This window comes from Lonchura striata, chromosome 35, assembly GCF_050655825.1.
Source record: "Lonchura striata isolate lonStrDom1 chromosome 35, ASM5065582v1, whole genome shotgun sequence".
NCBI classification, from domain to species: domain Eukaryota; kingdom Metazoa; phylum Chordata; class Aves; order Passeriformes; family Estrildidae; genus Lonchura; species Lonchura striata.
In genome coordinates this window covers 7,011,402-7,037,576 of record NC_140737.1, presented here as the reverse complement: position 1 = coordinate 7,037,576, position 26,175 = coordinate 7,011,402, and the positions used below count along the sequence as shown (strand labels likewise).

General features: G+C 51.9%; 1 protein-coding gene across 1 annotated transcript in view; it reads left to right on the top strand.

Moving 5' to 3' along the window:
• Window positions 1–6,912: 6,912 nt before the first annotated feature.
• Window positions 6,913–26,175, top strand: part of LOC146764329 (uncharacterized) — a 29,748-nt gene continuing 10,485 nt past the window's right edge. Inside the window, exons 1-2 of the mRNA XM_085565006.1 lie at window positions 6,913–7,013; window positions 15,254–15,626. Of these exons, the coding sequence (XP_085421132.1) occupies window positions 15,281–15,626 (346 nt within the window). The 5' untranslated portion in view covers window positions 6,913–7,013; window positions 15,254–15,280. The remainder of the gene's footprint in view (window positions 7,014–15,253; window positions 15,627–26,175) is intronic.

Here is a 26,175-nt window from a genome sequence, read left to right as displayed (position 1 = left end):
AGGAGAACCTCCTTACTTCAAGGAAACGAGGGCCATGGTAAGAGGCAAATTCTCCAGGGGCTGCAGAGCCCTGTGAGCACAGGGTGATCCTGCACTGGGAGCAGCAGCTGGAGGTTTCTGCACCTGGGGAAGGGAATTCCCAGAGCACTTGAACCTCAACACAGACAAATATTCTGCAGTCTCCAACAACAATTTGCTTTGGGATTTATGATGTTCCAGCTCTTCTGGCTCTGAGGATGACCTGAAAATTTGAAGCAAGTACATCAGCTCTTTCCAATGGCTGTGGCAGCACCAGGGTTTGGGTTTTTTGGTTGGCATAGGAAAATGAGCTGTGAGCAGCATCTCTGCCAGGGAGGAAAGTGCCCCTGGAGCTGGGGCTGAGAACCCGGGGTCGCTGTGAGCACCTGTGGGTGGGAAGGAAGCTGGCAGAGCGCTGAGTTTGCTTTTCCTGCAGGCTCGCGCTCTGATCCGGCACAACGGGAGCCCGCAGCTGCAGGAGCCCCGGCGCCTGTCGGCTCTGCTGCGGGACTTCCTCGAGTGCAGCCTGGAGCCGGACGAGGAGCAGCGCTGGTCTGCCCAGGAGCTGCTGCAGGTGAATGCCGAGCGGCCGAGGGGAAGCAGCAGCGCCAGGGAGGGGTTTTCTGCTGGGGCCCCTCCGATAGTCTCCAGCCTCGCTGCGTTCCACACGCAAAGCAAGCAGAATCCTCACTGGGTTTGGCTTGGCAGGGTCCTTTCGAGGGCATCTGCCCCTGGTGCCCCACAAGGAGCAGGGCCATCTTCAGGCAGGTCCGGTGCTCAGAGCCCTGCCTGGCCTGAGCTTGGATGTTCCCAGGGAGGAGGCACCTCCCACATCCCTGGGCACCTTCTGTCAGTGTTTCCCCACTCTCCTGGCAAAAAGATTCTGCCTTAGATCTAACCTGAGCCTGCTTCCCTCTCCTGAGTTTCAGACCATTTCCCTTTGTCCTGTTGCAACAGAGCCTGTGAGGAAGTTGGCTCTGGAAAGTAACAGTTCATTTCTTTCTTTTTTATCCTTTGGGCAGCACCCATTTTTATCATCAGCCAAGCCTCTCTCCAGCCTGACCCCTCTGATCATCTCAGCAAATCAACTGAGGGAGCAGCAGAGGAGATGAAGCACTGGAGGACAGCTTTTAGTTACAGTAGTTAGTGAGGACAACTAGTTAGTGATGGTAGCTAGCAGTGCTAGTTGGTTATGGTAGTTAGGACAGCCTGTTTGTTATGGCTCTTATGACAGCCTGTTTGGTATGGCAGGTTTTTGAATAAAAACTCTCTTAAACCTCAACTCCCTTGAGGTGTCCCTTCCTCCTCCCTCTGTGACTCGGCTGCCCGGAGCAATGTGAGGGGAGAGCGGGCCCAGCCTGGCCCAGAGCTGAGCCCCAGCAGAGCCCTGGCAGAGCCCAGAGCAGCCTCGGATCTGCAGAGTCAGCCTGGGAGGAGGCGCTCGGAGCCTTCTGGGCTGCACCCGACTCTTGGTTACAAACTGCGTGTGCTGGAAAATGCCACCGGCTCTGCCAGAGGGCAGAAGGGGCCCGGGGAAGGCCCCAGTGCTCCCTGCAAGGGAAACACCTGCCCTGGGTTTGTTATAGAAAACTATGTAGTTGGTGGCTTTTGCTCTTATGTCTTGACTTCTGCAACTTATTCTTAATCACAACGATTTTGATACAGTACAATTTGTAATCACTTTTAACTGCTTTTGCTGTAGTATAATTTGTCAGCTTTTTGTGGCCAATGCCCTGGCCCCTGTGTAGCTCATATCCTCAGAACATCATTCTTGGATGATAGTTTAGTTTGTGCACAGTGTGAAAAACATACATACTAGTTTTGGCTTTTGCAAAATATTGAAGTGGATGCCATGTGTTGTGCATTAGAATGTTAACTTTTGCAGAAGTAGCTGTAGTTGTGAAATAATAACTAATGCTATTATTTTTGTGTGTGAACTCAAAATGTCTCTCAGACATTTTTAGAGGTTCCAGGCCTTGGTCAGAAGCATTCTAGACCCTGGCAGACAACTGAAAAACAGTTGTGATTTTGAGTTTGAGCCATGGAATGAATTGCCAACTTTGGAGGTGGAACAAGCAATCACAAAAGGTGAGATAGTATAGTAAAAGTAGTTACAAAATAGAGGGGAATTTTTTTTAGTATTGTACAGGGGGGGTTTAACACATGTACAGGGGGGTTTTCACTTTGTACATGGGGGTCAGAAGTTCTGAGATGGAGGAAAGTGGGCTGATCCTGTTCTTCCTCCTTCTTTTTCCTTACCTCCATGTTCTTGGTGATGTTGGCACTCACAGATTGGTTTAGAATAGAAAAACACTTGGCAACGTAGGTAGTAGGTATTGGGGAATAATTGTAAACATGTTATACGTAATATATCTTATAAAAGATAGCAGCAGCCCTGGGAGGGGAGAGAGACGAAGAAGACAGCAGACAGAGAGGATGTCAGTGTGTGTGTGTGCCTCTACCCAGGCCGCTGATCAAATAGCCACAGTCCAAGAACATAATCTGTTAGATAACTAGCAATAAACTGCCTTGAGACCGAACAGCTAAAGCCTGCGGAGTTTTTCTTTGGAAGCACGGGTTGGAGGAGGAAGTTCACCACCACATGAGACCCCAGAGCAAGGCCAGGGTTCTCACATTTTTGTAACTAACTGACAGTAATAACTCAGAGGTATTTGTGAAACAGCCAATGTTGATTTAAAGTACTTGTGGAAGTAGCTAAAACCGTCTGCATGGCCAGATAACATTTAAGGAACGAGTGTGATGAGGACCCTGCCGCTGACCCTTCGACTCTCAAGAACTGTCTCCTGCTGATGTGGAAACCCAGGTGTCCCAGGGTGAGGTTCTGGTGTTTGTATCCCCAATCGTGGGTTCTGTTCATGTTTGATATTCTGTTCTGTGCTCTCAGAACTGACTCAGAAAGTGAAGGTTTGTTTTGTCTTGTTATCAGCTGGCTCACCTCCCCCCATGGTCTGTTCTCCACAAGAGGCTTGTGTGGGCTGGCTTGGCTTGCTTTTGCTGGCTTTGTTTGCTTGCTCTTGCTTCCGCTCTTGCCTTTGCTTTTTCCTGTTAGTTAGTTTAACTAGGCAGTCCAGTTTTTTCCCTGGACTCTTTCTTTCCCTTTCCTTCTTCTGAATACCATCCAACCTGCTCCAGACTGGGACCCTGTAAACACCGAGGAGCACCGGGAGCCTGCGCTCTGTGATCTGCAGCAGCCATCCCCAGTGCCCAGAGCAATCCCCAGCACCCAGACCCGGGCGACCACCCCCAGGAGAGACTTTCTGGATTTGTCATCTCTAAAGAGTGGTGAAAGAGTTTTGTTGTCATCTGGTGTTGTTCATTTTTTAGTGCTGGGGAGTATTTTGTTTGTTAAATAAACAGGTTCTTTTCCACTTCTCTCAGAGAAAATTCTTCCCAAATCAGGTGGGTGGGGAGGAGCCGTGGGGGTTTGTTTTCTGGGGGCTCCTTCCAGAGGAGGATTTGGGGGATTTGCATTCCAAGAGCACTCAGGGTTGCGTGTTGAGGTTATGCCCAAGGGGATCTGGGGTTGGACAACACAGCAGGACTGAAGGTTAAAAATGTCCAAGGGGATCTGGGGTTGGAAAACAGTAACACCTAAAATTCTGCTGGGTTGAGAGACATCCAGGATTAAACCTGCTGGGTTGATGGATTAACATTCCATGAGCACTCAGGGTGTAGATATGTAATGTAGACTGTTTGAAAGTAAAAGGTACCTTGTATGTGAGAGTGAGTGAAAAATAAAAGTGAGTAAATGTAGATTGATGGAAGTTTATATAATGTAGATTGTTTATTTTGAGCTTTATCTCCTTGGAGGGAGGTGGATTGTGTTGAATAGTATTGTGAGAGAAAGGACTTTTTGAGTAGTTGAAAGAAGGTGGTATTCAGGTTGTTAGAGAAAGTGGGAAACAGAGGCAGAGGACTTGTGAAGAAACGTGAGGAATGGACTATCACATCTAAAATGGGCAACACCAAAACACACCAAAGGAGTGTTGAAAAGGACTTGCCTAGAAAAATCAGCAAAAAGGAGTGACAAGGGAAATAGAGGGCAAGCCTGGATTGAGCACTGTACTCACCAGCGAGAAGATCACACGTACCTGCTGTGGGCAGCAGCCCCACAGGCAGGGGAGGTGGGGGTATAAGCCAAGCCAGACCTCTGTCATTCCTGTTTCTGTCTCTCATTTTTTGTCTTTTCCCTTCTGAGATAGCAGCAAGATCGTGTCACAAATGCTACAGAAAGTGTTACATGGAAAGAACCCAAAGTTCATTTTTGGTACACACACCCATGTCAATAGCCGCAGACCCACCCAAATTGAGTACCTGCAGGCAAAATGGGGAAAAACTGCAGTGTACCAGAATAGGCTGGCTTTAGACTGTTTATTGGCTAATGAAGGGGGTGTTTGTGGAAAGTTTAATATATCAGACTGTTGAAAATAGATGACAACGGGGAGGTCATCCTAGAAAAAAACAACCCAGACACCAATCCAAATATGGGAAAACAGTGTTAAAAATTAACTGGTGGGGTAATGTATTGAGGATGGGATAGTGGAAGGAATGGGGATTCTTCCTTTTATGTTACAACTGTTATAAATGAAAATTTGTCCAGCCAAATTAACATGAAAAAAAAAATATTTATTTTGCAATCAAATTCTATCTAGGCCAGCCACAAGGAAAGAACAGAGCCGAGCCCGGGGTCGGCCCTGGGTGTGCAACAAAGAGGTCAGCCTCAGCAGAGGTTTTCCTCTATGCCCACACACCTCCATCCTGGCACAAGCGGTTTTTATAGGGAATATTCTGCCTGAGGCCAAGATTTCGGCAGTCAGTCTTCTCTTCAGAGTCCACATGTTAATAAGATTTTCTGCTTTGGTGATGAGGGAGAACAATTCAGTGTCTGGAGTTTGTTGAATCCCTTGATGAAATTTACGGGAGGGAATGCTGCATTCACCTGTGTCTGCCCAAGGATTTCCATGATATCCATCTCGGGTCCTTCAGGCAACGATCAGCACCGCGGGTTCCTGTATCTCCCCAGCCATGGCCCATCTCCTGGGGAGCCGCACCTTCTCACTTGTAAATCAGTTTCCAATATACACCCGGTCTCACCTGCGAGGGTGGGGGGGAATCCTAATACAAACGTGTAGAGTGTTAGAGTGTTCTAACAAATCTAACAAATATTCAATATCACATATATCATATTAGAAATGGTGCCAATTATATCTGCTACATATAACAGTATGGTAAATGTAGCTTTGTAGATAAAATGAAGCTTTAGTAGTTAAAAGAGAAACTATGTATGTGTGTGTTGTGGGGGGGGGTGGGTGTTTAAGGAATGAGATACTCGCTTCAAGGAACACGCAAATTCTCCAGGGAAAAGCAATTTATGGTTTTCTTATTAGAAGAAGCTGATTTCTTCACGCCTTCCTCAGACTCGAAGACCCCGTGGGAATTAAAGGAAACAGCTGACATACAACAGACAGAGTTTTTTGTTTCAAATATAATGTATGTATAACCATAAAGGATATATGAATATGCAACAGTGTATTGTTTTAGGGGTGATTCCTTCATTCAGAAGGTACATTCCTCTTGGCTTAAGTGCCTGAGAGCATCTGGACCTCAGATATTCTTTCCTTTTTATTGTCTTGTAATTGTCTTAACTCTAGTTTTTTATCAGTCTAATTATATTCCTATTTTTTTCACCATTTTATTATTATTAAACTTTTAAAATTCTAAAAACCAAGTGATTGCCATTTTTCACAAATTCCTATCAGGAGACAGAGAACCCATTCATCATTTCAATGGCATAATTAGCTTACAAGCTGTTCTCGGAATAAGAACCAACCAGACAGCTCCAGCTCCTGACCTTCCTGCCGACCAAGCCACTGAAATGAGGAACACAACATTTCACATGGGGATGGGATCAGATTATCTGTGTGCAGAAAAAACAGGAGTTTGTGGAAAACTAAATTACTCAAACTGATGTTGGCAAAGAGAAGGGGAAAGTGTTGAAAAAGATAAAAAAGGAAATAGCAGAGCAGTTTATGTATTGGTCCAAGCATGGAAAGGATGGGAATGGGACACGGTTTTCTGGCTCCCCGGCAGACCAGGGGTTAAACGTTGGGTGTCTCCTGGATTGTCCCCGGAAAGCGCCCATCTCTGCACCGAGCTACCTTTTTTCATTTGTAAATTAGGTCTTTCTTTCTCTGCCAACTGTGGTTTCTCCAGCCCCGGCTGCAGCCACTGGTCATTTAAAACTTTAAGAATCTTTTTGTACAAGCACAACTGACTTGATGTATATTTTTCATAAGCCGAATTATTCCATAACATATATTACAATGGCGATGCAGAGATCCCGCAGCTGGGAGCAGGGAGGCGTGGGGAAAGCTGCATTTAAGGCTCTGCACTGACTTCTCCTTCTCCTGCTCCGAGTCTTTGGAGTTTTCTGCCAGAAATCTCTCCCCTGCCCCACCCACCCACTGGGCTTCGGGCAGGTTTCCCTTTTCGGGGGAAATCAAAGCGAAGCTCTGATGCGCTAACGAGGGGCAGGAGAAGTGAGGCTCCTGGGCTTCCCGCAGAGGCGGAGGCACGGGAGGCGCAGGGCCGGGAAAGCCGTGGCGGGAGGCGCGGAGAAGTTTGTTTGTGTGGGCAGCTCAATCCCGGCTCGGCCCGGGCCCGTGCCGGGGCTGTTCCTCATCTCCGGCTTTCCCCTCACGCAGCCCGGGGGCGCCGAGAGCGCGGGGCGAGGCGGGGCCGTGCGCAGAGCCCGCCCCGAGCTCGCTGCCATTGGCCGCCGGTGCCGTCAGTCGCGGTTGCGGCGCGCTGATTGGTGGGAGCGGGGCGCGGCGCGGCCCCGGCGGCGGGCTGAGGGCGGCCGTGGCCGCCCAGCGCCGCCATTGGCCGAGCGGCTGTGCGGGCCCGGCAGCGGCGGCAGCGGCCGGAGCGCGGTGAGGCGGCGGCGGCGGAGCTCGGAGGCGGCCCCGGCGCAGGTGGGAGCCGCGCTGGGCTCTGCGGGGGCTCGGGGCTGGCTGCGGGCGGAGGGGGCGGCAGGGGGCTCCGGCGGCTCGCCGGTGCCGTGTCCGGCCCGTGCCGGCCCCGGGCTGAGGGCGCTGCGGGAGCGGCTGCCCGCGGTCTCCTTCCCGCCGGGGCCGGGCAGGAGCCGCTGCCGGAGCAGCGCTGGCTCGGCCCGGCTGCTGTGGGTAGGACAGAGGGGCTGCCCCGCGGCCGGGAGCGGGCGGGGAAATTCCCGTCGCCGGAGGTTTGTGTGCCCGGAGGAGAGCGAGGAGTCCTGTCAAAGTGACTTTATTGCCGAGCAGGGGCAGAGGCCGTGGGGCATTTGCCGTGCGCTCTCTGCCGTGGCTGTAGTCCGCAGCCTCCTTTTTATCCTCATTTTCCCGGCCGCATCTCCCTCTGCCTTTGCCCACCGGCTGAGTTCCTTGGAAGGTTCCGACTTCCCGATGCGCCTGGAGCCTGTCCTCGTTAATGTGCACCCTCCTTTTGTAGAACAGCCGATATTTAATGGCTCGGTTAAGTCTTTGTTCTACTCCTCTAAGTTCGGGAATGTAGCGGGACTTTGAGCAGCTGTCTGGGTCAATTTGAAACACTTATTGGAACTGATGGTTTCTCCCCTTATCTACAAGTGCCCGGTCCTATCTCCAGGCAGATTCACTCCTTGACTCTGTTTTGTCCTTCCCGGGTCCTCTTTGTTTTTGGGATTATTCTCGGTGCCCTCATTCCCTGTCCTTTTGTAGCCGTTTGTGGATCAGGAGGCCTGGCTGCCACCTGCATGCCCTGGCTCAGCTGCTGGATGAGCTGCACTGCCAAGGTGTGGAGCATGGTAAAAAGATGAGAGTTGCTGCAGCACAGAAGAGGAGAAGCAGCATTCCTTTAACCCCTGGTGTGCCTGGGAGCCACGAAAGCGTGTCCCATGCTCATCCTTTTCATGTTTGGACCAATATATAAACTGCTCTCATATTTCCTTTCTTATCTTGTCAGCGCTTTTCCCTTGTCATCCCTTTGCCAGCAGCTGTTTGAGCCACTTTGTTTCCCCCAAACTCCTGTTTTTTCTGCTCACAGATAATCTGATCCCATCCCCATGTGAAATGTTGTGTTCCTTATTTCAGTGGATTGGTCAGCAGGAAGATCAGGAGCTGGAGGTGTCTGGTTGGTTCTTATTCCGAGGACAGCTTGAAATCTAATGATGCCATTGAAATGATAAATGGTTTCTCTGTGTCTGATATGAATTGGTTCGGGTCCCAGGGCCTGGCCCATGGTGTTGTAGGATTTGTTCTGGTGGCCCTTCAATTCTTTTGCCCATTTTTGGGTGTTCCCTCCATCCGGGGCTGCGTCAATTGACTGTTTTTTTCTAAATACATCATCAAATACTTGAATTCCAGCTGATTTCCCTGAACTTGTTATAGCAAAACCCCCAGTGCTCTGATACACCCTGTACAGAATAGACAGTGACAGCAGATGTTGGAGTGGGCAGAGGGATGATCCCCCCTTTATTTTAGTGAAGTTTTCCCAACATTCTCCATTTGCTGTTTCCCTTTGCAGCTTCAGCCATTTCTGTTGCAGAGTCAGAGATCCTCAGCATGGGCTCTTGCCTTCAGCTGTGCAGATTCCATCTGTGCAAGCAGGCAGAGCTTGGGGTAAGGGGCAGAGGGAATCAGCCATTTCCTGCCCCAGGCAAGAAGAGCCAGGTACATTGTCCCCACTTTGCCCCAGCGGTGTTAATTTGCATTTCTGAAGCTCCTTCTGGGTGCCTGGAATGCAGCTTCTCTTCCAGCAGCCTCACATGTGCCACCTCCCCCACAACCTGCTGCTTTTTTTTTTCCCCCTTCAAATAATCCATTTAATATTTGTGACTTAAAGGGTCACCTTTAAATCTCTTCTAGTTTTGCAAAGTGCAGCTTAAAGGTCAATGTGGAAAAACACAGACCAAAATTTTGGTATCTCTTACAGAAACATACACAAAAAATTCCAAGGCAATTCACTCTTTTCTACTTCTCCTCAGAGTAAAAGTTCATTCTCACATCTCTGACCCAGACATAACTGACAATACAGAAGTGGGATTATTACAAAAAAATACTCTAATGCTCTAAACTTTGCACTGGAACTGCAGGAAAAAGAAAAACTCCACCAATATGTTTAGTGTTAGAGTCAAGGCATTCCTTGATTCTGGCCAGGATAAGCAACAGAAATCATTCCATCCCACACAGCCCGGGTGTGCAAAGAAAATTGTTCCATGACACGTGGGTTTTACTAGATTTTTCCCAAACTTGATACAGTCTGAAGCAATCTAGGCCCACTGGTTTAATGTTCTGTAGTTTCAAGTTGTGCAGTTTTTAGTATTCCTTTGCTTGTGCTGTTAATGAGGTGGGAAGTGCTGGATTTCCTTCTCAGCCTTTTGCAGACCAGGTGTCTGCAGCCCTGCCAGGGGCAGTGTCTGGGGTAGATGTTGGTTGCTGTTTGCTGCTGGGGTTGATGTTTTGCTGCTGGTCCTTATCTTTGTGGGTATCTTTTGGGCCATTCCCAGTGTGTTGAGGTGTGAAACTCATCTCACTGAGTGGTGTAACATCCCTTAACAAAACCTTTAACATTTGTTTCCCCAAGGCCAAGGCAAAGCAAGCCTGAGTAGAGAAATCAAAGGTTAACAATGCTCAAGTCTATGAGCTGGTCTATTTTCCATGGATGCACTGGCAGGCAGAGCAGTGTGTGAGTGTGAGTGAGAGCCAGAGTGGAATTGTCCCGGTGTCTCCCCAGCAGCTGTGGCAGTGCAGGCCCAGCGAGCACTGAAGCTGCAGCAGTGGCAGCAAGGGCTGGCCCCGGTGGCTGGAGCTGCCCAAGGAGGGTGGCCAGGCCGAGGATTTCAGCAGAGGAGGTGTGGGCAGGCCCAGGGCCTTGCCCCGCTGTGGAGCCCTGGCTGCTGCTGCGCTGCCTTCAGTGCAGGCTCAGGGGGGCCTCCCATCCTCCTGCTGCAGGCAGGAAGTGCAAATCTCCGGGGCTGCAGAGACCTGGAGCCCAGGCTGAGGGGTCCCCCCGTGTTCAGCTGTGCTGGCGGCTGTTTCTGGCCTCGGGGCCCCTTGGCATGGGCCACGCCACTTGGCCACCAGTGGTGCTGCTTTGCACTCCTTAGGCAGAGCCCATGTCCTGCTTGGATGTTGGCAGCAGCAAAGTGCCAAGGCAGGCTCTGTGCCAGCCCAGCTTCCTGGGGGAGAGATTGCACCAGAGACAGGATTCTGGCCACAGACTGCTTTAAATGTGCATCCCTTATCTCCACCCTGCACTAGGTGGAGAATTCCCAGGGTAAGGAATTCCTGATATCAATTGCAAGGGAAATAATGGAATATCTGCCCTGGGTCTGGCCTTTCTTCTTGCCCAAGCCAATGGCAAAAACCATACCCATGGCATCTTGGTCTCTATCCCCAGCTTCCAAAGGTGTTTCTTTCTTTCCCCTTTCATTCTTTGTACCCAGCCTGAGCTCTGGGGTTGCCAAGCGGTTACGGAGGTCCCATTGTATTCCTAAAGCTGCCATAACCCCCTGGAGGATCTTTCCTGTAAAATGAGTTCTGCTTCCTGAGTCTGTTGCTTCCACAATCCCTTTTATTGGAATTATGTCTTTTAGAAATACCTTAGTAAGTGATCCAGTGGTTGCTGAGCAATCAGAATTGCTTTTGCCCCCCTGTTAGGTGAGATGGTGTCACCAGAAGATATTGAAGCCTTCCTGCTCAGGGCATTTCAGTGCCAGGCTCTTACAAGCACACACAGCTGTGCTGGTTGAGCTGACCATGGGGGTAACCTGTGCTTTGTCTGATTCCCTTTCCTCAATAACAGCATGTCTTGGAACTCTTTTCCCTTCTGCTGCCCTTGAAGAGCCATCCACAAAGACATTTTCTGCCTCAGGCCAGGCAATGTCTCCTGAATCTCCCCCAGGCTGTGTCTGGAGCTGTGTCACTTGAATGCAGTGCTGGGTTTCTTCCCAGCCCCTCTGTGGGCTGTTCAAACAGGAGGCTGGGTTAAACCCTTCCCCTGTCCTCAGTTCTGAATCCTCCGGTGCCACTGCACAAGTTTCACACTGTAATAACCGAGCACTGCTCATCCATTGCGAGGCTCTTTTGGTGATCAAAGCTTGACCTTGATGGCAGACTGGAACAGTTGGAGATCCTGTTGCCATCAGGTTTTGGGCCTCAGTTCTGTTGAAGCTGTGGCTGCACAATTCTGCAGACAATGAGGCCACTCTGGCCACTGGGTGAAACATTTTGGCGCAAGAGTTCCTTTGGCATGGCCCTGTTGAACATTCACCTACAATTCCAATTTCTTTTCTGAGTCTGGAAGAGCCCAAGCTGAGGCATCAATATTTTTGGGTTTTCATTTTCTCAAGTTTTGCTCACTTTTTCCTTTCCATACCACAGCATGGAGGCTTTCTGGGGTTACAAAGTCCTACAATGTTCTGTCCAGAACAGAGAATCCTCATTCCAGGCTGTGTAATTCCCTGTTAATCCTCAGAATTGTCGCAGCTCCTTTTTGGTGCTGGGAAATGTTACTTCTGAGATTTCCCAGACCCTCTTTGTGTCAAACCACAACAAACCTTCAGTCCCATTATGTCCCAAATATTTAATCTTTGTCTCCATTATTTGCATTTCTTTTTTTTTTCAGATACTTAAAAGATGTTTTAGCCAAGAAATTCAGCCTTTTCACAGAGGCTTTGTCTAGCACTTGTTCTTGTCCTCCTCATTGGAGCCATCTGATTCCCTGACTGGCAGGATAGGAGTGCTGTAGGGAGACATCCCTGGCTCCAAAAGCCCTGCCTTTAGCAGGGACTCCATACCAGGCTGTGAGCCCTTCCTTCCCTCCCCTGGAACAGGGTGTTGCTTTTAGCCCCCACTTGTCCTGGTTGCTTCCAAGTAACTTGGAGAGGCTCCACATCAAATTTTCCCCCTGGGGCTGCCCACATCTTTGGGTTCCCTTCAGCACAGGCCTTGCCAGACATTTGACCCAAAGGTACAGCAGCAATAGCCTCTGTACCGCCTTTTACAATATTCCAATGCCACCATCAAATTCCTTCCTGGTTCATAAAAATGACAGTAGGAAGAAAAATAAAAAAGTTCATTTCAAACATATCCTCCACAGATCCTAATAGTGATTGAACAAATGATACCAGTTCAACTTTCCCATTTATTCCCTTAATAATTGAAACATTCCTTTACAATTTTCCCTCCTTAGGTGTAAAATTCAGAGTGGATGGAAAGGCCCCTGTGTCCATCAGGAGAGGCCTCCTCTGGATGCAGACCCAGCCTGAATGTTCTGCAGGGCTCCAGTGTGGTGGGTCCCCGGTGGGATGGGAGCTCAGAGAGCCCTGCCAATCCATGTCCATGCAGGGGTGGACTTGCTCCTGCTGAGGGTGCTGCTGTCTGTGCTTGCAGTGTCCTTGTGGGCTGCAGCTGGAGCCCTGACTCCTTCCCAGGGGCTGTTTGGGTGGGCTCTGCCCTGGCCAGGAGGGCAATGCCTCTGCCAGGTGCTTGTGGCCGACCCCATCATGCCCTGGGTGCTGGGGCCCCCTTGGGCCCTGGGGTTGATCCCTCAGGGGCTGTGGGAACTCTGCCGTGGCCTTTGCCTTCAGCTTGGCCTTTTGCTCATCCCTTCTTGCCTTCAGCTGCTGTGCCTTTGTGCCCAAGTGCTGCAGGGCTTCTTCTGCCACTCCTGCAGCCCTGGTCACTGCCTGTGGGTGCTCATCCTCTGAGAGCTGCTGAGCTTTCTGCAAAACCTTTCCTTTCTGCAGGGACCCAAAGCAAATCCTGAACAGCAAATCCTGATCCTTCCATGTGCACTCTGCATTTCCCAGCTGTTCCTTTGTGTTCCCCGTTGTGCTCAGGGTCCCTGCCCAGCCCGTGTGGCAGAGCCGGTGCCTGTCCTGCCGCAGTGTCCAAAGGCGGCCCCCCCGGCGGGCAGGGCCGGCAGCTCCCCGGGGCCGGGCAGCGGCCGGGGCGTCCCGCAGCCTCCTGGGGGCCGGGGGCCACTGCCGGCCCTGCCCGGGGCTGGTGGGGTCAGGCAGCGCCCGGCGCTGAGCCCCGGCTGCCCCACAGCCCCGGCCCGGCCCCGCAGCTCCCCACAGGCCCCAGCCCGTGCTCCCGGTGCCGCACCTCTGCGCCCGGTGCTGCCGCTGCCACCGCAGAGAAACCCCTGGCATCCTGACCTCCTGCTTTTCCTCTCCTGGAAACTGGGAATTCAAAATATTAGCTGGCAAATTGTGAGGTTAAGACTCTGTGGAAAAACATCCCTATCCAGAGTATTTTTCTCTTCCTCCTCTTTGCTATAATCCTTTTTCTTACCACATCGATTCCTCCTGCTGCTTCTTGCCAGAACCATATTGCTGCACACTCCCCTTCACCTGATTCCTTCCCAGCACACCACCATCCATCCCCTGTTGTCTAAATCCCTTCTCCACTTCCTCAGTATTCTCCCAAGGGACCCTTCAGAGACATTTTGAGATCATCATCCCTTTGGCCAGGACCCCTCCCTGTCTTTCCCTTTTCTCCCCTCCATGGGTGCCCTGCCATGTTCACTCCCCGAGGATCCCAGGGCACTCACTGATGAGATTTTCAGTGTTCTCTCCCTGCTGACTCTTCACAGACCCCCTGATGTGTCACTCGTCTGTCTCCTGGTCACTCCCAGGTCCCCAATCAATCCCTGGTGCTGCCGCCAGCCAAGGGAGCCGATCACCCAAAGTGGGTGAGGCACCTTCAGCTGCACTCCCTGCCCGCCGCCCCGGACAGTGGAAGGAATTCCGGATGGGCCCCAAGGTGTGTGGAAAAATTGACATCACCAGAGGATTCTGTCCACAAAGCAGACAGAGAATCCTGTAAAATAATTTAATTCCTAAAAATGGGAAAGAGTAGGGGACAGTCCTCATGGGATCTCTCCACTTGTTGGAGGACACAGCCTCCTTTTCATCCTATTTCTCCTGGCCACATCTCCCTCTGCTTTCCCCATTGGCTGAAGTACTTGAGAGGTACAGACTTCCCAATCCACCTATTACATACCCACCTTGATATACTCCGTGCTTTCATATAGCAAACGATATTCATGGCTCTGTTAAGTCTTGTTCTTCTGGAAGCTCATGAATAGAGCAGGACCTTGGCTGAGCAGCAGTCTCTATCATCAATTAGTAACATTTTCTGAAACCGATGTCTTCTCCTGTCACTTCCTAACATAAAATTCCCTGGCCCTATCTCCGAGCAGCTTCAGAGCATCTGTTTGTAAAGACACTTTCCTGTTGTTCCTTTCATGGGTCCCCCGTTTGTGGGACATCCCCCCTGGAGCAGGGTGTCCCCTCTGTGCTGCAGCCCCAGGGCTCGGGCCGAGCTCAGCCAATCAGAGCCCGCGGCGCTGATGACTCACCAGTTGCCAGGCAGACTCGCAGCTCCCCGCGTTCCCCACCTGGACCCACCTGCGCCCCCCCCTCGGCCCCATGGCCCCGCGAGGGGAATTTGGGGAGGTGGGAGTGGGGCAGCGCCAAGGCCGGGCCCCCCCGCGCTGTCCTGGCGGGAGCGGCTGCAGTGGGGACCGAGTGCGGGCGGGAGCGGCCGAGAGCCCAGCGCTGCCCCAGCCCGACCTGCCCCAGCTCCATCCCTGCCCCTGCGCTGGGATGCTGTGGGTGTGGGGGGAAGAGGGAGCCGGCAGTGGGTGCTGGGCCTGGGGGCAGGAGGAGAAGGGAAGGAGAAGCAGGCTTGAGGAATGAGATGGTGAAACGATGGACGTGGCAGGAGAAGGAGGAATAGCAGGAGGAAGAGGAGTGTGAGGAAGAGTAGGGACACAAGAGGAGGAGCAGAAAGAGGAAGCAGCAGAAGGTTCCGCCCCTCCCTGTGTCTGCAGCCTCCCCCCAGCCCCAGGAGTGCTGCTCCCCCCACATGCAGCAGGTGATTGTGGAGGGGGATCCATGATTTTCACAGGGTGAATCTTGGTGTTTCTGATCTTTCTTGGGCTAAATGTTGGTGCTTTGGTTTTATGTGGCAGCTGAATCTTTGTGTTTTGGAGGAGGTTTTTGCTGAGCTGTGATGTTTGGGGAGGTTTTGTTTTGTGTCTTAAAGTTTGTGGGATTCTTGGGCTGAATCTTGGTGTTTTGGAGGTTCTTACAGACACAAGATTCCCAATGACTTCCTGAGATGAACTTGGGCAAGGAGGAACCTCCAGCCCAAGGTGCTCTTCTCTTGTTTTTCCCTCAAACCAGGATTTTTCATTTCCAGGGCGTGGCTGGATGGAGGAGGAGGAAAAGCCCCGGAGATGCTGCAGGAGGAGGAGCTGCAAACCCAGCCCAGGGAGCTGCGGGGAGGAAAGAGCCCCCCTGAGCCAGGAAGGCGGGCGGAGATCCAGGCAGAGCTCGGAGCTGGTGGAGAAGCCTCATGGCAGGGAGAAGCCCCACAAGTGCTTGGAATGTGGGAAAGGTTTCAGCCGGAGCTGCACCCTGATCCGGCACGAGAGGATCCACACTGGGGAGAGGCCCTACGAGTGTGGGGAGTGTGGGAAGAGTGTCAGAGACGGCTCGGACCTGCTCCGGCACATGGTGATCCACACTGGGGAACGGCCCTATGAGTGCTTGGAATGTGGGAAGAGCTTTGGGTGGAGCTCAGACCTGAGAAAACACCAGCGCATCCACACTGGGGAAAGGCCCTACGAGTGTTCCCAGTGTGGGAAGAGGTTTCAGACCAGCTCTGATGTCCTCAGACATGAGCGGAGTCACACAGAGGAGAGGCCCTTCTGCTGCCCCGACTGCGGGAAGGGCTTCAAGCAAAACTCCCACCTCACTGTGCACCGGCGCATCCACACTGGGGAGAGGCCCTACAAGTGTGGGAAGTGTGGGAAGGGCTTTTCACAGATCTCAAACTTGATCCAACACCAACGGAGGCACCACTAAGGGAAGCCCTGTGAGTGCCATGAGTGAGGGAAGAGAGTGAGGGAAGAGCCTGGTGTGCTGCTGCAGCTCCATCCCCCATGGGAGGATCCGGGCTGGATGATCCCCAGTGACCCCCGTGGGGCAGAGCCCTGGTGTCCCCGTATGGGGAATAAAACAGAGAGTAAAGCAATGGAGCTGATAAAGGGGCTTGATACCTGAGGCCTGACTGAGCAGAAACTGTGGGAGACACAGACACAGTTTAAGTCTCCCTGGGCAAGAAGTGGCCAAGCAACATGGTGTGAGACTTTGTGATAAAATAAATGTTCCCAGGTTACTGGATGTCACCAAGAATGTGTAACCAATGGGAAATTGTTACCAAAAACAGAGCCCTCTATAAGCACCATACAAGTCAATCCCTGTATAAACACCTGGTACACTTAATAAAATTGGCTTTGTTCTAAACTCGGATGTCCCCGTCTCTCCTTGGTGGATAACCCTGTTGTGGGTGATCCCCGTTGGGTGGGGGAAGGTGCTGGAGGGATTTCTTTCCCTTCTCCTGGTGCTGCCGTGGTTTGGTTGGTAATAAATTCCCTCCCTGTGCCCAGGCCGGGTCTGTTGTCCCCGTGCCGGTGCTCGGGGCGGGATCTCTCCCGTTCCTTCTCTGCACTGCCGGGCCTCTCCTCAGCCAATGAGAGAACGCGGTGGAGAAGAGTCAGCCAATGAGAGCGAGCGGGGCTGATGACTCACCAGTTGCCGGGCAGACCCGCAGCAGGCAGTGTTCCCCACCTGGACCCGCCCTCCCTGCCCAGGGCCGGCCCCGCCGTGGGGTCCCCCCAAGTCCCTCCCCAGTGCCCCCATGAACTGGGCTGGGTTTAACTGGGAAGCTTTACTGGGAACACTGGGAGCAGGCGGGCAGGGGCAGAGTGACAGCAGGGCTGGGGGACACTCAATCCCCCCCAAATCAGCGTGGGGATGGAGCGGGGGTCCTGGCTCGGCCCGAGGCCACGGGGAGCGGCTGCGGCCGCCGGCGGCTCAGGAGCTCTGTGGGCAGAGAAAAGGGGGTGACACCGGGCTGGGGGCCCTGGGGAGCACACACATTCCAGAGGAGGGGGAACACCACTCAGGGGATCCCCCAGACTCTCTTGCGCCGGTAGAACCTGATCCCCAGTGCCAGGAAGACAGAACCCAACTCAGGAGTCTCCATTTCCTATCAGCATCTTGCTGCGGCAGCATCCAGCAGCATCTCTGGAGGGTCCGCAGGGGTCAGGATCTCCCAAAAACTCTCACAGACACCCAGGCCCCTCCAAGCACCCTCCAGGTCACTCCCAGCCCACTTAGGATCCCCTGAAACCTCCCTCTTGATCCCTTCCTGACCTCCCCAGGACCCACCAAAGCCCCTCCTGTCACTCACAGGATCCCACAGCCTCCTTCCAGTTGCCCCCACTGCCCCAGGACCCCCAAATCCTCTCCCAGTCTCTTCCCAGTGCCCACCAGGACCCTCAGAACCCCATCCCACCCTCCCCAGTATCCTTCAAACCCCTTCTTAGCCCTTCCAAACCCCCAACCTCGTCTCCCAGTTGAAATCAGGCTCTCTCCATCTCCCTCCCAGGTGCTCCCAGCACATCCCAGTGGCTCTCCCAGCACCCCCAATTCCTCCCTCGTACCTCAGTTCACAGGGAGTTCCAGGCTGAGGTGAGCCCGCCCTGGGCTGGGGTTTCCAGCAGCACCAGGAGCTGGTGTGTCCAGTCCCCGTTGGGTACCACGTCGGTGGCCACCACAGAGAGCTCCTGCTGGCCCTGGAACCACCTCAGCTGGATGGGAGCAGGCGGCCGGGGCCGGGCCGGGAGCTCGAGGGCAGCAGAGAGATGGACACGCTGGGGGGCACTGGGAGAGAGTGGGTGTAATAAATAAAAAGGTCGTTGTTCAACAAAATGAGTGTTAAAGGAGATAATTTGAACTGAGTAGGGAATGCAACTAGCATAGAAGACTGTGTAACTTATTATATACAAGTTAACTTTTAGGCCAACAACAATCTGCAAGGAAGATGAGGAGCCTTCATTCCTGTGACCTCCAAGGGCAGAAAAAAAGACCCCCAGCAACCAATTGCACCGGCACAGAGTGCATCAAGAGAAAATACATCAACTGGAAATAAAAAAGGGACGTATAAAAACAAAAAGGTCAAAGGGGGAAGGTGCTCCGTGGCAGAGCAGAGGCTCCCCGGCCGCCCAGCGCTTTTCTTTTGCTTAATACTGCTTGCTTAATAAATTCTTGTTAATTGATTTATCTATAATTAGCCTCCCCAGTTGAATTTTTCCATAACACCCCTGGCCCAGCAGCAGGGGACAGGGGACACGGCCTGTCCCCCTGGCCCAGCAGCAGGGGACAGGGGGCACGGCCTGTCCCCCTGGCCCAGAGCAGCCCCGTGCCCTGCCCAAGGCGCTCCCAGCAGGGGCTGGGCCCCAGAGGCAGGGGCAGACCCCAGTCCCAGGGCAGCGTTTCTGCCCCGTCCCCTGTCCAGCCCAGCCTGCCCCGTGTGCGCAGTGACCGCTGGCACGGGCTGCCCTGGACACTGTGACCTGCTGGGGACACTGAGAGCTGCCCCGCTGTGACACTGCCCTTGGGATTGCACAGGCACCAAACAAACCCCAGCCAGCAGCGCCCCGTGTCATGTCCCAGGCACCGGAGAGCATCAGAGCCAGCCCCGCTCCTGGTGATGTCCCAGGCACCAGGGCACATCCCAGCCCCGCTCCTGGTGATGTCCCAGGCACCAGGACACATCCCAGCCCCACTCCTGGTGATGTCCCAGGCCCTACGAGTGTCTCAGGTGCGGGAAGAGCTCATCACACAGCTCAGCCTTGACCCCAAACCAGCAGAGGCACCACGAAGGGCAGCCCTGCGAGTGCCCCAGTGTGGGAAGAGCTCCGTGCGCTGCTCCAGCTCCATCCCCCACGGGAGGATCGTTCCTGGATGATCCCCAGTGAGCCCTGGTGGGCAGAGCCCTGGTGACCTGTGGTGCTGCTGATCCATGTTGGGAAGACACCTGGCTGGGGGGCTCCACATCCTCCTGGTTCCCTGTGGCCTGGATTTTCTTTTCATTTCTCTTTGCCCTTTCATAACTCTTAAAAGCAGGTAAAAATAAAGATGTTGAGCTAAGACAAGGATGGGGACATGGGGAGGGTCTTGCAGGGGATATGGGGGATGCTGGGTTTGAGGGACTTGAGGGTTCCTGGGAGGGACCTGGGGGTTGCTTAGGGCTTTGGGCACCCCAGGCTGAGCGGCTCCAGTTGCCCTGGGAGACCCTGGTGGAGGTTCTGGGCAGCTGGTCAAGGACCCCCTGCCCTGCAACTGTCCCCATGTGCCCCATCCCAACGCCTCGTCCCCCTGCAGCGGCTGCCCCATTCCTTACTCCCCTTCCATACTCCCCTGGCCCTGCCTGTTCCCGTGTCCCCCCTGTCCCGTTCCCATCCTGCTCCCATCCCAATCCAGACCCCATTCTTGATCCCTGTACCGTATTCCCTGTCCCTGTCCCCATTCCCAGTCCTATGCCCTGTCCCCATTCCCATTCCCTGTCCCCATTCCTGGTCCCTGTCCCCATTCCCTGTCTCCATTCCTATTCCTATTCCCATTCCCTGTCCCCATTCCCATTCCCTGTCCCCATTCCTGGTCCCTGTCCCCATTCCCTGTCTCTGTCACCACTCCCAGTCCCTGTCTCCATTCCCATTCCCATTCCCTGTCCCCATTCCCATTCCCTGTCCCCATTCCCGGTGAGACATTAATTTTGAAGAATTAAGAATTTTAGGAAAGTTAAGATGATAGTTAAATTGGATGTTGCTGACTTAGAGGAAGCAGATTAATTGGCTTTGTCCATAGTTAACAGTAGCTGGATCTTAGATAAGATATCCAGGATCTATTAACTCATTGCTTGCCAGCTTTATGTTTGGTAGCTGTGCTTATCATGAGAAACAGAATGTGATCAACAGATTTCAGGGACACAAAAACAGTTGCAGACTTCCCATTCTTTAGGAATCCATTAAGCACAGGAAAACAGCAAGGATTCATTTGTCACGTGTGCATGGGAAAGGCAGAAAGGTCAGAACGAGGAAGACTTATTTTACTTCCTCATTTTGGAGACCCCTCCCCAAAATGGACCCCCGAGTCATTTCAGGGAACAGAACCACACATGCTTAATTGCCTTTTTGCCAATTAGCATATGAAGTGGAGCAGGGGAAGTGACAGGGATATGAATATGCATTCATATTTTGGGTATTCAAGACTTCTGTAAATAAAAAAGCTTTGTAATACCTGTGATTTTTGCAGTGTGCATTAGGGAATTATCCCACGTACTGCCTGGCTGTCTCAATAAACATACACTTTCTAACTTTAAACTCTTAGAGAGTTTTTGTCTGTCTCAGTTGGAGATTGATATTAGATTGATATTCATATTTTAGTAAATCATTGTCTTAAAGAAGTCCTAGTATGTGAATTAACATGTCTTTTCTTAATATTCAAGTGCGGTGGTGTGTTTTTCTTTCATTTAATATTAGTTTAATATCTGTTTCCCCCCCCCAACCCCCCTTTCCCTGCCCCTTTCCCTGGAACCTTCCCTATCATGTTAGTTCTGCCCTAAACTCCTCCCCTGCTATTCCCTTATTGGTTACTGTTCCTACACCCCTCCTCCTGAGTTCTGTATAAAACCTCTGCCCCCCCCTCTCGAGGGGGTCTTGAGGCTCATTGAATAAAACCATCCCGTTCACCCCCCAAGTCCCGTGTCGCCTTCGTCTGTCCCCGTGCGCCACGAACTGAACTGCAGAGCTTGCAGGGGGAAGCGGCCGCCCGTTCTCTTCCCTCACCGCCCAGCCTGGCACGGCTCAGAGTGCCGCAGCGAGAGGAGCGCATGCCGCGCCACAACATATGGTAGCGAGAGGATGGTTCCCTCCTTCGTCTTGTAAAAAAAACGGGCAAATTCGTGGGGGCGCCCGTCTCACAGAAGAAGAAGGAGGGAAGAGGAACATCTACGGCCGTAAAAGCTCTGCCTGATGCTAAGAGGAGCTGAGCGCCGAGCGAAAAACTGACGCTCCGGGACCCTCTTTGTTCTCGCCATCTTCCCGCCCGGAAGCAGCCGCGCTGCACGGGCAGCCGGGCTGCAGAGCTTTTTGGCGGGCAGACTTACCCGAGGACAGAGAGAGCGGTTTTGGCAGCGGCTCGGGGGAGCCTGAAGAAAGGCTGATTGAGAAGAGGTTCGTTCCTTGGTCAGCATCTGCAGCGAGACCACCGGAGGCTGATAGTGGCCGAAACCAAGGCTTCGGGGATGAGTCTTGGTTTAACGGGAACACCCAGGCCTCCGGAAGGGCCAAAACCGGGAAGGAACATCCCCAGTTGTCAGCGCGACTTTTCCATCGAGTCGAGGAGAAGATCCAAGCCATCTCCGTCCGAGCCTGCAAGGTAAGGTGGGCTATATGGGTGCGGGGTCGCCCCGACGGACGGCTGGGTTTGCCGCTTTTTTTTTTTCCTCGCGTTTTAACCCCCGTCTGCGCCCAGACTGGGGCTGTAGCCTTGCATGTCCCTGGCAAGCGGGTGGGTTTTCTTTTTCTGGGGGAAGCTAGCACTGAGTGCTATCCTTCGCCTAGTCTTCTGTGGGGACCTAGATTGGATCGCTTTTTCTTCTCCTCGAAAAAGTTGTCTTCTCTATCCTCCCCTCCCCATTCTGGGCTGGACGGAGGGGGTAGAAAAGACACCAGTAGGGAACAGCTAAGAGGGCGACACGTTAGCTATAGGAGCGTTGTTAAAAGGGGCCCTTTACACCCACGCATTGCGCCGACATCCAGCTGCGTCGGGCGGCCCCCCCCCCTCCTATAAATTTCCCCTTTTTGCTTCTGTGAAGCTCCCTATGCCCCCATCCCCTCGGACTCTCCTAAAACCCTTTCCTATCCTCCCTTGGGGATTGCTGTGGCTGAGCCGCCCCAAGTGCCCTGCTGGACACTGCTCAGGCCAAGTGCAGTGTACCCGGCACCCCCTCCCAAGATGGCGCTGGCCACGCCGCTCGGGACCCGCTTTCCCGCCTTGACCCTTCTTTTCCGCCCCTAGTTTCCCGCCAGTCCCATTTCTCTCCCAATAGCCCTGCACCGTCCCTGCACGAGGCTAGTCCCTGTTGGGGGAGGCGGGGTTGGATATTCCCCCATCCTTCTTCTGGCTCTTCCTCCGGGGGGAAGGTCGGGAGGGATCTTCTCCCGAGGAAATGGAGCCGAAACCCGGGACTGAGGATCCGCCATTTTGTCTTCCCCCTGAAATGGCGGCGCCCCGGTCCACCCCTTACCAATACCCCCTGTTAATCATGGCAATCACTAATTAAGTGATTGTCTGATTCCCCTATCCTATTCCTTAATGTACCCTACCCAATATTCCTTTTTATTTAACTATAAATTCCTCTTTTTGCTTTTGATTATTTTTGAATAATCTGTTTGTTGAGTTATATTTTATAGAAAAAAAATATCATCTCATTTAATTAATACTCAAGATATTAGGCCCACCTCTCAAACGGACATTCAAATTGAACAAACCACATCGCTATCCGCTGACTCTGCTTTAAGACAAGCGCCGCTATCCGCTAACTCTGCTTTAAGAATTTAAGAAGCTGAACATCGCAAGCGCCGCGATGAAGCAAATTCTAAATCAGATGAAGTCACAAATCCTGCTGTGCTTTGTACCCTTAATTTGGACTTTCATTTAGGACAATTTTATATATTCTAGATGAAGTTTTTATATGTTTCATATGTTGTAATCACAATTAGTTTATCATTTTTTAATGTCTTTCAATTTATGTTTTTTTAATAATATGTAATGTTACAATTTGATTTTATATTAAGTTGTTTTGTTGTAATTATAATTAATTCAGTCTTTTCTGATATTTTTTGACTTAAAGGCTGTGTTTAACCATTATTGCTACAGGAATCACTCAGCTACTATATCGCTTCAGGCTTGCTGCATTGCTGCGAAATTTAAAAATTTATTAGTTATATTTAGTTGATTTTTTATTATATTTAATTCCAATAATTCCATTTAATTATTTTATTTAAATTAAATAATTGTGATTTTAATCATTCTAATTCAATTTTTTAATTTAATTTCTGTTAACTATTTCATTTTATTTCAATCGCCTGACTTTATCTGATTTCAATTCTATTTCAATTATTTACATTATTTACATTATTTTAGATTGTTACTCAGAGCAGCAAAACAGCAAGTTTTGTGCAGTCTTGTGTCTAATTTAGGATATTACTACTCTTCCTGCCCTATAAATGCAATAATGTATCTTTCATGTCCTTTAAGTAATTTACAATGTTATCATATGATTTTATATTATTTGCATGTTTTATTAATTTGCTTAAACCACAAAATTCTCCTTCCTTTTGTAAAAGAAAAGAGGGAGATGCGGTGGTGTGTTTTTCTTTCATTTAATATTAGTTTAATATCTGTTTCCCCCCCCAGCCCCCCTTTCCCTGCCCCTTTCCCTGGAACCTTCCCTATCATGTTAGTTCTGCCCTAAACTCCTCCCCTGCTATTCCCTTAGTGGTTACTGTTCCTACACCCCTCCTCCTGAGTTCTGTATAAAACCTCTGTCCCCCCCTCTCGAGGGGGTCTTGGGGCTCATTGAATAAAACCATCCCGTTCACCCCCCAAGTCCCGTGTCGCCTTCGTCTGTCCCCGCGCGCCACGAACTGAACTGCAGAGCTTGCAGGGGGAAGCAGCCGCCCGTTCTCTTCCCTCACCGCCCAGCCTGGCACGGCTCGGAGTGCCGCGGCGAGAGGAGCGCATGCCGCGCTACAACATTCAAGTAATTATTCTTGCATTGCTTCAAGATAAACTGGTATGATTCAAAGAATATCCACTGAGGTACACACAGAGCTTGGATTTTTCATAAGCAAATTGCAGTTGTAAAGTTTTTTCACTGAATTCTGCCACTTGTCATCATTTTAAAAGTCAGCTCTTAAAGTCAATAACAAAATTTCTAACTTCTAACAAAGGGAAAAAAGTATATGGTTTGCACTAGATAAAATATAAATACAGAAAATGTCTCCCAACCAAGTTCCTTACCCTGATCAAAACATCTGCCAATCAAGTTCTTCACCCTGAACCTGGCTGGTAAAGAAAAATGTTATCAGTAAACCTGGATGAAACTTTGCATAAGTTAATAGTTTTCAAAATCCATCTTCTTTTCCTGTTATTATTTATTATACAAAGAAAAAAGGGGAAAGGGGTTGGATTGAGGGTACACCCTCCTCCCCTGAGTCTGTTCTCATGTTTTACAATAAATCCTACAACAGTACAATACAGCTGCCTAAAATATGGACACTGGAAACCACAAACAGCATTACAAATGATCACCTGCCTCATGGACAGTTCATATAAGGACTTGATTTGTTTACAAATTATTTCTCATGTTTACAAACAGATTTTCTGTTTACAGACTGTTTTCTGGGAGTTCGGTTTTTCCCCGAAGGATCAAGTGCTGAAAAGTTGTTTTTTAAAATTGGGTTTTTTTCTAAGGGTTAAATGGGCTCAGGGTTAAATAGCTTTCTGCTCTTAGAGGTAAGTTCAATTTGTAACCAAGAAGCATTATGCCTGTGGCCTGAGTTCTCCCCTAACAGTTCCTGGAGGGGAAAGCTGCAGCTCCAGTGTAAATTAGATGCATGCTGTCCTCTGTCCCCATGTTTGCAAAGGGCCCTTGCAGATGGGTGACAGAGAACAATACACAGAATTTGATACAGAAAAGAAGGGTGAGGTGTTACCATGATTGACAGGGGGAACTCTGCTTGGGCGGGGACTGTGCCTCACCTGCTGCTGTCAGCGCTGCCCGGGCCCCAGGGCTCAGAGCAGCATTCCTGCCCTGGCACACACGTTCCTGGTCTGTGTCCCACGGCTGTGCTCAGGATGGCCACCATGTGGGACATGTCCCGAGGAGGCCGTGCCAGCTTCTGTGGAGGCCCCGTGCCCTTCCCGCCGCGGCTGCGTCGACAGCTGCGGGGGCTCCTGCTGCTCTGAGCCCGCAGAGCAGGGCAGCGTTTGCTGATGGGCTGAGCCCTTCCCAAAGATCCTGTTGGGCTGTCTGACACACCCGGGACAAGGCATTCCTTCCACCCTGGGCCACTCTGGGGGGCTGGGGGTGGCCCCAGGGCAGGTGGCAGTGCGTGCAAGGGCCCTTGGTGACACGGTGCAGCATGGTCACCGTGGAATGGAACGGGACAGGGTTTCCAAGGGCCCTTGGTGACACGGTGCAGCATGGTCACCGTGGAATGGAACGGGACAGGGATTCCAAGGGCCCTTGGTGACACGGTGCAGCATGGTCACCGTGGAATGGAACGGGACAGGGATTCCAAGGGCCCTTGGTGACACGGTGCAGCATGGTCACCGTGGAATGGAACGGGACAGGGGATTCCAAGGGCCCTTTGTGACACGCTCTGGCAGAGGTGTTGGCAGTGACAAGGCCACGCCAGAGTGCTCAGTGCACACGACGAGACAGGACGGGAGAGAGCGGTGCTGAGAGGAGCCCTCGCACAGCCACTCGTTCCTTGCTGACCCGGAGCTTTCCCGAGGTATTACTTCTGCAGGTGAGCTCGTGGCCAGACCAGAGCACTTGGTGACCCCTGGCCTTCCCGAGACATCTCTTCTGCAGCTGCCCTCGAGGGCAGACTGTGGCATTTGCTTTGCACCGTCCTTGACAGGAGTCTCCTGTCCTTGTGCCTGGAGCCCCCAGGCCCAGAGTGCAGGACTTGCTGTCCTGTAGCCTTGCCAAGACTTCATTCTTGCAGGTGCCCTCAAGGCACGACTGCAGCACTTGCTGACTCGGACCTTTTCCTTTTCACCTTCTGCAAATAGCCATGAATCCAGGCAGTGATGTAGAGCTCAGACCTGCGAGGGTGCCCAAGCTGGCCTGGGGCAAGGAGGAGAAAGAAGGCCCTGGAGCTGCCCCAGCACAGCAGCCTGAAGAGCTGGAGCAGTTCCAGCCACTGCAGAAGGGTGAGTGGAAGAGCTGGGCCACAGGGATGGTGCCTGCAGCCAGCTTGGCCCCATGCCATGCCATGCCATGCCATGCCATGCCATGCCATGCCATGCCATGCCATGCCATCCCGTCCCGTCCCATCCCATCCCATCCCATCCCCTGGGGCCATGCCCATGGACAGGATGGAATAGGGGCCGGGCAGACACCCCACAGCCGTGCTCCGTGCCCTGGGCCGGCGCGGGGCTGTCCCTGCCTGGGCAGC